This window comes from Lagopus leucura, unplaced genomic scaffold, assembly GCF_019238085.1.
Source record: "Lagopus leucura isolate 7727_CA_CO unplaced genomic scaffold, USGS_WTPT01 Super-Scaffold_100001, whole genome shotgun sequence".
NCBI classification, from domain to species: Eukaryota; Metazoa; Chordata; class Aves; order Galliformes; family Phasianidae; genus Lagopus; species Lagopus leucura.
Window position 1 is genome coordinate 74,662,634 of NW_024962262.1, and position 12,722 is coordinate 74,675,355.

The 12,722-nt window shown below is 44.5% G+C and overlaps 2 protein-coding genes across 2 annotated transcripts in view; one reads left to right on the forward strand and one right to left on the reverse strand.

The window, feature by feature from the left end:
- The window catches only part of EVA1C (eva-1 homolog C), a 36,113-nt gene extending 33,613 nt beyond the window's left edge, over positions 1-2,500 (reverse strand). Inside the window, exon 1 of the mRNA XM_042867118.1 lies at positions 2,398-2,500. The gene's annotated coding sequence lies outside the window, so the exon portion shown is untranslated. The remainder of the gene's footprint in view (positions 1-2,397) is intronic.
- Positions 2,501-11,004: 8,504 nt separating this feature from the next.
- URB1 (URB1 ribosome biogenesis homolog) overlaps positions 11,005-12,722 on the forward strand; it is a 45,382-nt gene continuing 43,664 nt past the window's right edge. The window contains exons 1-2 of the mRNA XM_042866548.1: positions 11,005-11,134; positions 11,310-11,449. Coding sequence (XP_042722482.1) covers positions 11,005-11,134; positions 11,310-11,449 — 270 coding nt within the window. The remainder of the gene's footprint in view (positions 11,135-11,309; positions 11,450-12,722) is intronic.

Consider the following 12,722-nt stretch of genomic DNA (forward strand, 5'->3'; position numbering starts at 1 on the left):
AAGAGGGGTCATCTTTACGTTGTTACAAGCAGCAGGTAGGTCTTGTGATTAACAACTGGACTGGGGCAAGTTAGAATTGCTAGCACAAAGTAATGCATACAGAAGGAGAGCAAAAAAGGTTACATGTAAAGTTGGTGCAATCTGACAGCAGGCTGGGGATTAGAGAAAGCTGTCAGAGAGAGAGAATGAGGAGAAAAAGAGATGGAAAGAGAAAACGAAGAAAGAAACAGAGTTTGGGCTGCTGAGGTAGAGATCTGATGCTGGAAACACACAGAGCGGAAAAAGGCAATGACCCAAGAAAGTATGCACCTGATGATCTGAGTAGAAAAGCCTGAAATCTGTGAAGAAGAGGAAAAGTTTAAGCAACTTTCCCTCCCATTCTCAGTGCACTCCTAAATTTCCAATTGGAGATCAAAACATGCAGAATGCATTCATGGTCCTGAACTCAGTTCCTTCTGCTATGACATGATCCTTATGTGGAAGAGTGCAACCTGTCACCTGGAAGCTTTTCCTTCAGAGGGGTAAAGGAGAGAGCTGGGCTTCGAGATTGGTGAAAGTGCAGGATGCCTGCAAAGCAAGGATACCCAGCTCCCTTCCTGTCACCTCCGAGATAATCCCCAAGGAGCAGCCAGCATCTTGGCAGCTGCAGGGCGCTGGCCCTTTAAACAGAACAGATTTGTTTCCATGTGTATTTAGCAGAGCTTGTGAAAATCAAGCTGATCCTACTGAGGGAAAGAGCAAATAAGGAAATCTAGCAGTTCTGGAAGCTCAGTTTAAAGCTGGTGTTACAGAGCTTGTTCTAACCATGTAACAGGTCTGAAGCAGGCTCAGGATGGCATTACAAGGTGTTGTCTTACATCTGACAGCTCCTGGCCTGCAGCACCTGTCATGCATTTCCCTACCTTTGAAGTAGCTAAAATCTTCCCAGTGTGTTCCAGATGCCCTTATTTTAAATAGATCCAGTAACATTTCTGTATTTTCTGGATTGTGTCTCTATTAAAAGCAAAAAGAAAATGCATCTGGAATTTTTTCAGGCCTGGAAACGCCCCCAGTCTGGATTGGCAAGAACTTCGGAATCTAATCTTTCCTACATTTTATTTATTTACTGAATTGTCCACATGACATTTTTAATGCTGAATTCTGGGTCGAGTTGGAGAATTATCTTTGGTCTTTCTACTTATTTAGAAAGTGCACAATGAAATACTGAATACAGCTGTACTTCTGAAATGGATCTTGGATAACCTTATCTGAATAACTTCATTTTAAATGTGAATGGACTTTTGTAAGGGGAACTTTCCTAGATAAACTTGAGGGATATTTTATAACTCAGTGGCTATTTGGAAGAGAAAATCTGAACTTCTGTTCCCTTGTGAAGAACTACATGCAACTCCAAAGCTAACATCTAAAGCCCAGCAGCCAAGCAAGCAAACCAAACAACCAGCAAGAACCTACTATATGGAAAAGCCTTTTATTTGTGAAGGAATCTAAAAGGAGAAATGTAGTTAATCCTAGCATAGAGTTCTGTTTTTTTTGTTTGTTTGTTTGTTTTTTTTTAACATTTGGTGGTTGCTTCCTTAGAAACGTTCAGGTTTAAGGAGTTTGACACAACAACAAAATCACTGTTCCTGCTGCTGAGAGAACGCATCTGGTTTCTGCAGAACCACCACTGGCCTTTTGAACCGCATTAATATGAGCTATATTAATCTGTGTAATGCCACATTTGTGTTATTAATCATATACTAACTTAGTTCCAGTGCAGTTGACTGGCTTTGGGAAGGGTATTCATTAAAGGTAAGCTTTGCCTTTTGCCTTAGGGGCAGTTCCTTAAGCTCGCAGCTGCCAGGAATAGGCTGTGCTTACTGTGAAACACAGAGAGGAAAGGGACTGTTCCTGTAAAAATAACTTCACAACAGCAGCGAGATGTCCTGGAATACAAGGAGAGCACAGGGGTGCTGCAGTCCCAAACAGAACAGAGATTGTTTTCTCTCTCTGCTGGACCGAGGACACCCTCCCAGTTGGCACTGGCACCTCATTTGACACGGTGACCGAGGACCCTACTCCCTTCAGGGCCACTCCAGCCGGCACCCCCAAGGGCTCTCTCCCAAAGGGAGCTGCTGTGCCCGCAGGGCGCGACTCCAAGCCTACGGGAGAAAGTGGGAACCTTTCCAGGGACTTCCACGCACTCGGAATCGGGTCCCGGACGATCCGCACGCGGCTTTCCCAGAGCGCGGTGCTGGAAACCGACGGCGGCCAACAGGCGAAGCCCTCCCGCCCGACCCCTCGGGCTCCTCTTAACCCTCTCGTCCTTCATCCGCACCTCCGCGGCACATCTGAATCACGCTCTGCGCTCCCCCGGACGCGCTTCCCTCCCTCCGCACGCTCCGTACCGCCTCGTACCTGAGAAGTCCCGGAGCGCCGCCACCTCGACGCAGCACGCGAGGATGGCGCAGGAGAGGAGGGGCAGCAGCCGCCCGCGCTCTACCTGCCGCCGGCGTGGGTGCTGCCCCGCGTCCCCTCCCCTCATGGTGCGGGAGAGGGCAGCGGGGGGGCGGAGCAGCCCTGCCCGGTGCCGAGGCCGCCGCGCGGCCGCCCCCCCGCCGCGAGAGGGGGTCCCGGCCGCGGGTCGCCGCCGCGGGGGAGGGAAGAAGCTCCTCGGCGGCGCCGCGCCTGGCACTGCCCTCGGCGCGCATCGTGCGGGCCGGGCTGACTCAGTCCCGGTGCACCTCGCCCGCCCTCCCCCGGCTCTCTCCACCCCTCTCCGGGCAGTTCTCGGGCCCGGCGCCTCCCTCTTGGCTAAATGGCAGCGTTCCGCCTTCGCACCCCGCGCTTACCGCTTTGCTTTCAACTTATTTCCCTCCCGTCATTTCTGCTTGGCAGTGGTCGGAGGGCCGCCTCAGGCTTGCGCACACACCCTGGCTCATGTGACAGCATTACCCCGCTGCGTTCTCTATGTTCCCTATACTTCCCCCCCCCATCCCTTTATTTTTCCCCCACAGGACAGACGCAAGGTGCTCCCCATCGCTCCCTCTTCCCACGGCACAAACTTCCTAAATTCCCTTCCTTCCTACTTACCCTCCTCACACTGTCTTGGCCTGCATGCCCGACCAGCTTCAGCCCCCCAGGGCTGCTGGCAGGTGTGGGGGAAACCCAGCTAGCAGAACAAAGCTCCCAGGATGAGGGATTTCAGTGAGCAAAGGGCTGCGTTAAGAAGCAAAAGAATCATAGAATCATAGAATTGCTCTGGTTGGAAAAGACCTTAAAGATCATTAAGTCTAACCACAACCTAACCATACTACCCTAACTCTAGCAACCCTCCACTAAATCATTATCTCTCAAGACCACCACATCTCCTTCTCCATTTCTTCCCCTCATGTTGCTGTCTGACAGTCCCTTACCCCAGCCCTTAGCTTAAAGAGCCGTGTAGTCCAGCACAGCTGAGTTTGAAGTGTGTAGCATTGCTTAAGGCTTTCACTGCAAGGTGAGAAAACATTTTGAAGTTGTTTTGAGAGGGTTCAAGTTGTTCCTTGAGATCTATTTTGTAAGACTGGAAAGTAAACCAGTGGGAAGTTAAAACAAATTCCTTTTACAAATTACCTGCTTAGCCAGCTTCGCATGTGGTTTGCAGCTCCTTTTAACACATGAGCGGCAAAAGGGGCAAGAGAACCTAGAGGCAGCACTGGAAATGGGCATGGAAACATCCCCTACCCCGGGGGCTGTGCTTGGGTGTAAAGCAGGTAGGCAAGGATATCTACATGCTGACAGCCTATGTTATGTTAGGTATGTGTGTTTATGCTCTTCATAGAATCACCATGTAATCTTCTGAGTTATAAAGGATCTTTAAAAGCCATCTAGTCCAACTCCCCCACAGTGATCAGAGACACCTACAGCTAGATCAGAGCATTGCCCAGCCTGACCTTGATTATCTCCAGGGACAGAGCATCCATCACCTCTCTGGGCAACCTGTTTACTCATCTGCTTCCTCCAGAAATGACACAAGTAAGTGAGTAAGTAAGAAATGATTACACCAAACAGATTCTGTTAAAACCATTCCTCTCCTCCTGGTCCAACTGAAGCTGGATCACGTCCAGATTTCAATTTCCTAACTTTGGCATCTCTTTCTGGAAGTCATGCTGAACTTTGACCATGTTTACATCTGAATTCACTTTCTTTCCTCAGCCTCTCCCTCTTCACATGCAGAATAACAACTGGATAGCTTGAGTAGGATGCTCATTCTTCCTTTGGATGGCCAGATAATAGCAAATTATAATCCTGGCTGAGATCAGGAACATCCCATCAAGTTTTACTAAACTCAGAAGAAAATGGGATAAAAGATGCTGAAAAACAGGAGAAAATTGGATAATTTTAGAGAAGCTGCAACTGCAAACAGATGGGAAGAGAGGACTAGCTCTGTAGAAGTATGAAGTTCTTCCTCTCAGCTGCTTCAGGTGAGGACTGTATTTCCCTCTGAGCTGAAACACCTTCCCCATCTCTTGTAACCATTATATTAGGTACAAAGCTATGGGACACTCCTGTATACTTCCCTCTTTTTTTTTTTTTTTCCTCTTGATCTTGTTACGCCGAGTCATTTAATCAGATGCTTCATGCACCTGCTGTCAGAAGTCAGTTCCACTGAAGGTAGAGATGAATACCAAGGAAACATTAAAAGTAGTGTGTATTTATATCCCTTAGTAAGAGGAAGTACTTGGGAACTGTGCTTAGATTTTCTACAAAAATGTCTAGGTGACTGAGGTGGACTGGTCTACCCTAACTTTGACTCTGCCACATCAACCATAACAACATACCTGCTGTATCTTCAAGTGTGTGAAGTCAGATGACCTTTGGCTTTAGACCCTCACAGTCAATAGAGAAATACAGACACCTCATATTCTGGCTATAGCTCTACCTGCTATAGCTCTAACAAAAGTTACCTCCTCCTCTCTGAACTGCTCACTAATCTATGAGACATAACTGTCCGTGATAGTAATTCACTTTGCTGTGTATGAGTTGGAGAGGGTTTGTGACAAGCAGAACCAGTGCACAAGAATATATAAAACATCAAAAATCATTGAGAAATACCATCCTGTACTCATACTTGCAAGGCTTTGAGTCAGAAGATCCTGTGGAATTGTTTGCTTAATGAGAACTATAGACTTTCTCCTCCTAATGAGACAACACTGCCTTTTCTAGCCCTGTAGTGCTGTAAGTAAGAGACCATCCATGAGGCAGGAATGAGCCTGGTATGTTTTTGGCACTGCTCAGATATGACCCAAAGGCAAAGTCAGTTTTCAAGTGGAATGTCTGAACTGGGAGAGGTTAAAAACGTTGTAGGTAACCTCCCAGGAGGTGAGGCAGTGAGGGCTGAACAACAACAAAAGAGGCAGTCAGGTGCTCCTGTATGTAGTTGCCTCTTTTGGGGAAGTCTTCTTATGGAGGAGAGTGTCTGATGGATATTGCAGCCAGCAGGAATTGAAGATGTGTCTTAAGTAAAATGGCATTGGCAATTCTTTTCTTCTCTTTCTCTTTCTCTCTCTCTCTGGGAATACTTTGTTATTCAATGGTCATCTCTAATCTGTAATTTTTATTTTTGTTGTTGTTGCAATCCCTGCAATTCCTTTCTAGGGGTAAGGCTTATATAGTAAATTTAGAGACAACACCGAGAAACACCGAGATACAGAGGCAGAAATTATTATTTATCTTGATGTGCAAAATTGTTTCTATGCCATAGCCATTAAAACAGTTTCTACAAGCTGGCAAAGCTCAGCAGTTGGAATACAATATAAAGACAATATAACTAATCCAGACATGTTCAGCATGCAGAATTACAGAATTTATCAGCCTTGGCCTTTCCTTATGAGCAACTGGAGTGAGATCCATTTTTCACCAAAGACAAAATGAAAGCTTGTAAGTGAGAATCTAGACCAGACAGCATGTCTTCTTCAAAAAGTTTCTCTCTTTTGAACTCGAGGACGAAAGAAATCATTTTATAGTGTCAAAAATGCAGGAACTGTGTTGTTGCATTGAAGTTTTGTATGGGCAAAGCAAAAATTTGAGTTCTTTTTTTCTCTATATTAATCATTTCTATCTGAACTTCAGCCAAACTGCCAATTAGAAAATCATGTTATGGCCTAGTGTACAGAAATTCAAATCACATTCATGCTGTCAAGAAATAAACTTGCAATGTGGAATCATAGGCTAAAGCTGAGTTAGATGGCCTAAAATTTCCCATCAGGAAAAAAATATTACAACTAAATATACAGCACAGTAGCAAAACTGTAGCTCTTGCTGGATTGGAACTACCTTCAACTTCTATGAAACACTTTTTCATATACATAACTATTTTCCTCCCATAACTCCTTACCTCTTTTTCTTCCTCTCCACTCTTCAGTCGATTTAGGAACTAAAATATTTCATTTTTATTTTCTTCTCCCAGAATAAAGTGTCCAAGAAAAAATTCACTAATGGTCTCTTCAGCATTTTGGGGGAAAAGATTAAAAAAGAAAAAAGCTAAGAACAAAACTCCAGGATTTTCACACATTTTAAAATGCTTTATATGCTTGCATTTTGACACAGATGAAATCTACAAGACAGTTCAAATGAGTGGGCTGTTACCCTCCCTCTGTTTCTATGGAAATGAGTGTCCAACCAGTTAAAACAAAGCACATGCTTTACAATAATCACTATATGGTGATTATTTAGAATAACATATCACATTTTTCCTTATTCAACCTCTATTTCTATGGATACAAGAATGAAAATAGTGATAGGGAAGCTTCTCTTGCATATTTCAACTGCAAGTGTGTTTTGGATGTTGTGAGTTCTCAAAGGGTGCCACAGTTTTTGAGTTCAAGTGTGTAGCAATTTGATCTTGAGAGGATCAATACTGTGTGCTATAGTTAGGAAACATTCCCACAGATATCAGTAGAAATTTGAAGGAACACAGAGTACAGTACTTCACCCAGCAGGCTTACAAGTAGAGGAATTATTTGATATGTTTTGCCTTTTTTTTTGAGTTATCTCAGATAGAGATAACAAGTTATGAGTTTTGTGTCATAAGACTTCCTGCAGAGTCAGCACTCGACCTAACTAATCACAGCACCATAGAGATCCTGACCACTTCACAAAAAAAGCAATAAGATGAAACACACGAAACTTATAAAACCAATAAACTCGTGTCTCATTTCATCTGAAGTCCATCTCAACCTTCTCACCACATGCAGCAGAAAGATCACGGCCCCTCATCCTCCTCCATGCTGCCAGTCTTACTGGCATCTCTCCTGTACACTGATTAATTTTTCTAGCAGTTCACCCAGTGTACTCGTACAGACATGAATTCAGAGGCATGCCCCTTCCCACTGAGTTTACTGCTGAAAACAACAAAAAAAGATCTAAGCAAGAGGAGGAATACATGCACCAAGGAAAAGGTCTGGGCTTTGTTGATCATGCCCCCTAAAAGCACGAGTCATTCTTGGTAGGTTTCCAAAAAGGATCTTAAAGGATGGGCTAAAGGATGTCATATGCTTTCCCTCTCAGTTTGGGAAGGACATCAGGACAGAGTAACTGGGTGGACCCCATTCTTGGAAAACAGCCTGTTTACTTGTGAAAGTGACTTATTGTGGGTTTATGAGACTGCCTTTTGGCTGGTGTTGTCACTGTTTCTTCTTTAGTAAGTATTTAGGCTAAGATTTTCCAAAATGACTAATGATTTTGTGTCCTTGAAATTCAAGACAGCGGCTTTTTACAGCCACAGAATCAATGTCAAAGCAATGAAAAATTGGTGGCTTTTCCAAAAGCTTTTGAAAATCTGTCCTCAAGGTCACTGAAGTTAGGCATGCAAAGGCATGCTAAACTGGGAACATCTCAGAAAATATGAGCCCTTATCAGTATCTAATCAGTGAGAATTAACAGTTTTGAGATCAAGACCTCGCAGTAATTCAACTTGAGCACAACCTGAGCACCCCAGAATTAGAAACAAATACAAAAATTTGAAAATAACATTGCAGAGTTTAGAATTGTTTGCTTTTCCTCGCAGTACTATAAGGGTCCAATGGTAAATTCTAAAGAGATTCTCCATGCTTATGGTTACAGTAACTCAGGGTAATGATAGCTGAATATTGTTCCATGAGTGGAAGGTGGTAAAGATGTCAGTATTCATGGAAGCTATCCATTTTGTGCCTCTGGTTGTAGCTAGCCTGCAGTGCCAAAGGACCCATTCTATACCTTGAACTAAATAAAGGATTTCTTCAGTATGTATGAGTAGATACCCATAGCTGCTTTCAGTTATGGTAGCTCACATCAGCCTGCTCACAGTCCTTCCCCCTCTTCTATCCTCCTCCTTCTTATTCAATCTTTCCATCCATCTTCAGCATCTGGGAAAACAGCTTGATTCCTGACTCATCCTGTGCCCTGGCTCAAAAGCCTGGTGCTAATGCATGTTCATGCTGCTGACGCTGCAGGCAAGTTGGGTCCTTTGATATCGATAGGGCTCCAGTGTAATGGTAGGGAAGATAAGCTGTCATTAGTCAGGTTTTAAAAAGCACTTCTTTAACTACTCAGAAAAGTGCTGCTGTGGTTGAAATAACTAAGAGACTGGAGGAGGAGAGAACATTTTGTTTTTCAGCTTCAGGATCAAAAGACGTTTTACTAAATTGCTGTAACTGCTTATGCCAAAGAGGCATTGGCCCTGTGAGGCAGTTTCATGAGGGTTCTTACCTCAGATCGGCCTATCCATGCAGCTCCTGAGTCCAACCTGATTCTGGTGAGCCATCCAGAACACTTGTTTCTAAACTTTTGTAATTCAAGCTCTGTAATCTCTCTGACTCCATATACGTGAATTGGTCCTGAGCTGATCAGTGGAAGGGTGGTAGAGAAGAAGTGGTGGCATTGGACTGTGTTGGGAATATTCCCTTCATGCAGAACTGTTGAAGAAGGGGGCATGATGCTTAACCAACCTCTTAGCAGCATTCATTGTCCCTCCCTCTGTGATCTTAAGCCACAGATTAAACAGATCTGCTAAACAGTTGTGTCTTTCACTTCAGGTTTGCAAGAACTTGAAATTTTAGAGGAAAAAAAAGACTATTTTTAATGAAATAGTTCTCTAAATCATGACAGAGCATTCAGAGCAGCAATTTTATATACATAACATCTGCTGAAACTCAGTTCCTCAGAATGGTTTCTGAAATTATGCATCAAATGAATTCCATTTATTGATATATACATATATTTTTTTAATAAGAAACTATTGCATTTCCTGCATGCTCTAGGCCAGTGTTAGTGTGAAGTAGGGCACGACAGCTTGTGTATGGTCGTTAAGTCCTCCACTGAGAGCAGTAGCACTGTAGAGGTACTGTACCTGACAGGGGCTGTTCTTGGCTCTGCCAAACCAAACACTGGTATTCTTAAAGGTAAAGTTTGTAAATATGGCTCTGTTTAGACCTGGGTTCTATCAGCAGTCCTGCTCTATCCATAAAGATAGTCACTCATTTGCAGTGTACAGTTGCAGGCCAAGAGATCGGGATAAGCTTAGCAAAGGTTCACCAGGACATGGTTAAGAAATATCTTAAAAATAACAAACTTAACCTTGAGGTCTGGCATAGCACATATTGCTGAGCTATGGCTAAAGGCTGAAGGTGGTTGGGTGGTTGAGCAGGACAGGAGAATTTATGGCTGAAACCTGAAGATAGACCTTCGCGAAGCCAGTAGTGAGAATCTAACAAAATTAATTTTCTATTCAAGATTGCATGAAAAAGGATCTTAAGCTAGGAATAATGCTCGAATTTGAGAAGAAGAGGCAAGTTGAGCAGGACTGCAGAGCAGGTTCTTGTTACACAAGGCACTGTTCAAGCCAGCAAATGCTTCTTAAGTTGAATTATAGCTGAGGCAAGAGGGGGTCACTTGGCTTGATTAATTCTGTATCTGGAGTTCATTGATCTTGAGCAAGAGCTAAGGTTCTCATGAGGGATTGGGAATTATTTTTCAGATTAGCAAATGCCAAAGGGGCAATGTGTATCTTGGATATGATTACATGTTCACTTGGCAAGAATCAAAGGAATATATTTCAATTTACTGAAAACTGAGCAGCTCTGAAATTAATACTTGAGTCATTTGCTGCTTCCATCTTCTAAAAATGCAGTCATAACAGGGCAGATGAACGTTGTCTGAGCCTGATGTCTCATTCACTGATCAGGCCTCCACGATTGATGCTTGCCAAAAAGCAGGCTCTGGGGTAGAAAATTGTAATAATCGTGGCAGAGAAAGGAAGGGGTAAGTGATCAAAGTACACTAGGGCAACATATTGGAAGTAGTCTGGTTTGAAGTGAAATTAACAGTCTTCCTTACCATCTTCATTAAATCCTGCAACAGCTACTCAGGCTGTGAGGGGAGAGAATGATGTAATTTACATTGCGGTCTTCCAGTACTTGAAGGGAGCATATAAACAGGAGGGGGAACGGCTGTTTACAAGGGTGGATAGGACAAGGGGAATGGTTTTAAAATGAGACAGGGGAGGTTTAGGTTAGATATTAGGAGGAAGTTTTTCACACAGAGGTGGTGAGGCACTGGAACAGGTTGCCCAAGGAGGCTGTGGATGCCCCATGCCTGGAGGCATTCAAGGCCAGGCTGGATGTGGCTCTGGGCAGCCTGGTCTGCTGGTTGGCGACCCTGCACACAGCAGGGGGTTGAAACTGGATGATCTTTGTGGTCCTTGTCAACCCAGGCCATTCTGTGATTCTATGATTCCATGAAAATTGAAAATATTTTTTGCATGTATTTTGCGGTAGTATTTCTTTCCTGGATGTTCCTAGAAATATGGTATTATTATAGAAATCAGGCTTGCCTTCTAACTCCACCTTCTCTCAGTTATTTATTTCCACTACCCCTCAGTGCCGCCGTACCTCACGCATTAACACGCACCCTGCTCCCCTCAGTGCAGCGGAGGATCTCGCCGCTTCCTGCCGGGATGCGGCGCTGCGCGGCCGCCATCGCAGCTTCCGGGGCGGTGACAGCAGCATGGCGACCAAGCGGCGCGGTGTGCCTACGACCGGCCCGCCGGCGGCCAAGCGAGCCCGCTGCAAGGAGGAGGAGTTCAACGGCGCCCGCTTCAAGGCGCTGTTGCGGGACCCTGCCACTGCCAGAAAGGGTGAGGAGGGGCCGGGCGGTGGGCTCCGTGGGATAAAGGCGTGTGCTGCCGGCCCGGCTGCTGTGCAGAGGGGCTGGGGGTGATCGCCGCTCGGGGCACGTGTTGCTGCCCACGCTTTGGACCACGCGTCCCCCGCCCCGCGTAGCTCCATCCAGGTGGAAATCTCTTCTTGCAGGTCTGGAGACCTTCGTCTCCACGGCGAAAACGCTGCCGTCTGCCGAAATATATGATGTCGTGGAGGGGTACATAAAGATTTCGGTGGAGTGTGCTGAAATTTTCAAGCTGCTGGATGGGGAGAAGAAGCCTGAAAGTGAAGTAAGTCTTCCGTGGGTTTTGTATTTTGGTGTGGTTACAGTCTGAGCTGGCTGGGAGCAGAGCTGCCAAAGAAATGCTTGGCAGCATAAATAACTGATAATAACTATGTTATTGGAAAGTACAGTGGCAGAAGCATTCATCGAGTAGGAGAAGCCCTTTCCAGTGCAGAGATGTTCCTGTATTTAATGATCATGGAATGAATCGCAGAATGGTTTGTGTTGAAAGGAAGTTCAAAGCTCACCTGGTCCCAACCCGTGCCATAGGCAGGGCTGCCCCCCACCAGCTTGGGCTGCCCAGGGCCCCATCCAACCTGCCCTTGAATGCCTTCAGGGATGAGGCACCGCAGCTTCTCTGGGCAGCTGTGCCAGTGCCTCACTGCCCTCTGAGGTGGTAAAATGCACAACCAGTAGTCCAGCCAAAATCAGGCTGTTACAGCTCTTTAAATGTTACCATTTAATTAGGGGACCAATGGCAATTACACAAACAAAAAATTTGTCTGATGGAAATAGTGGTTTTTATATAATTAGACATCTCCCTGATACATGAATATTTCCAAGAAGCTGCTGCTAAAGTTGACATCATTTTTCTTATCTGAAACAATTTTTCTTCCACAAAAATGTTGAAGAAACTAACAAATTGGAAAGTTCTTTTCACAGCAGGTGCTGTTTTTGACTTAAGTCTGCTCTCAACATAAAATCTGATAGTGTTCATTTTAATAGCCATGCACCTGCCTTTGCATTAGGTTGTCTTTACAAAAAATGACAGAAATGACAACCTCTGTTACGGCAGTCATGGTCAGTTAAATTCTATTTTCAAGATTCTTTTACTTACGGAGGCTAATATTGAATAAAAATAATAATTAATACAATGAACTAATAATGAATGTAGTCCCCATGCAACAAGGATTCTGGCTTCATCCAGAAGGAGTTCATTGAAAGACTGGAGCAGCTCAATTGATTTTCTTAAGCAGGTTTCACAGCGCATTTAGTAACAGTTCTCTTTTACAGTATTGGTTCATAAGGACCTCAGCCTTGTCCTCCAGCTTAAAAAGGACTTTTGAGATTCATCAGCCTGTGCTAAGATTTACACTGCAGTCAATTTCTGAGTTCCCAGAAGTGGCTGTTGTGCATACACTGACAAATCATGTATGCACATGTAGGTCTCTATTCACATCTGAGGAGGAGCCCTTTGTTTCAGTCAGCACACTGACACAGCTTTCCAGCTGAATTTCATCAGTCTAACAACTGTAAAAAAAAAACCCAAACAAACAACA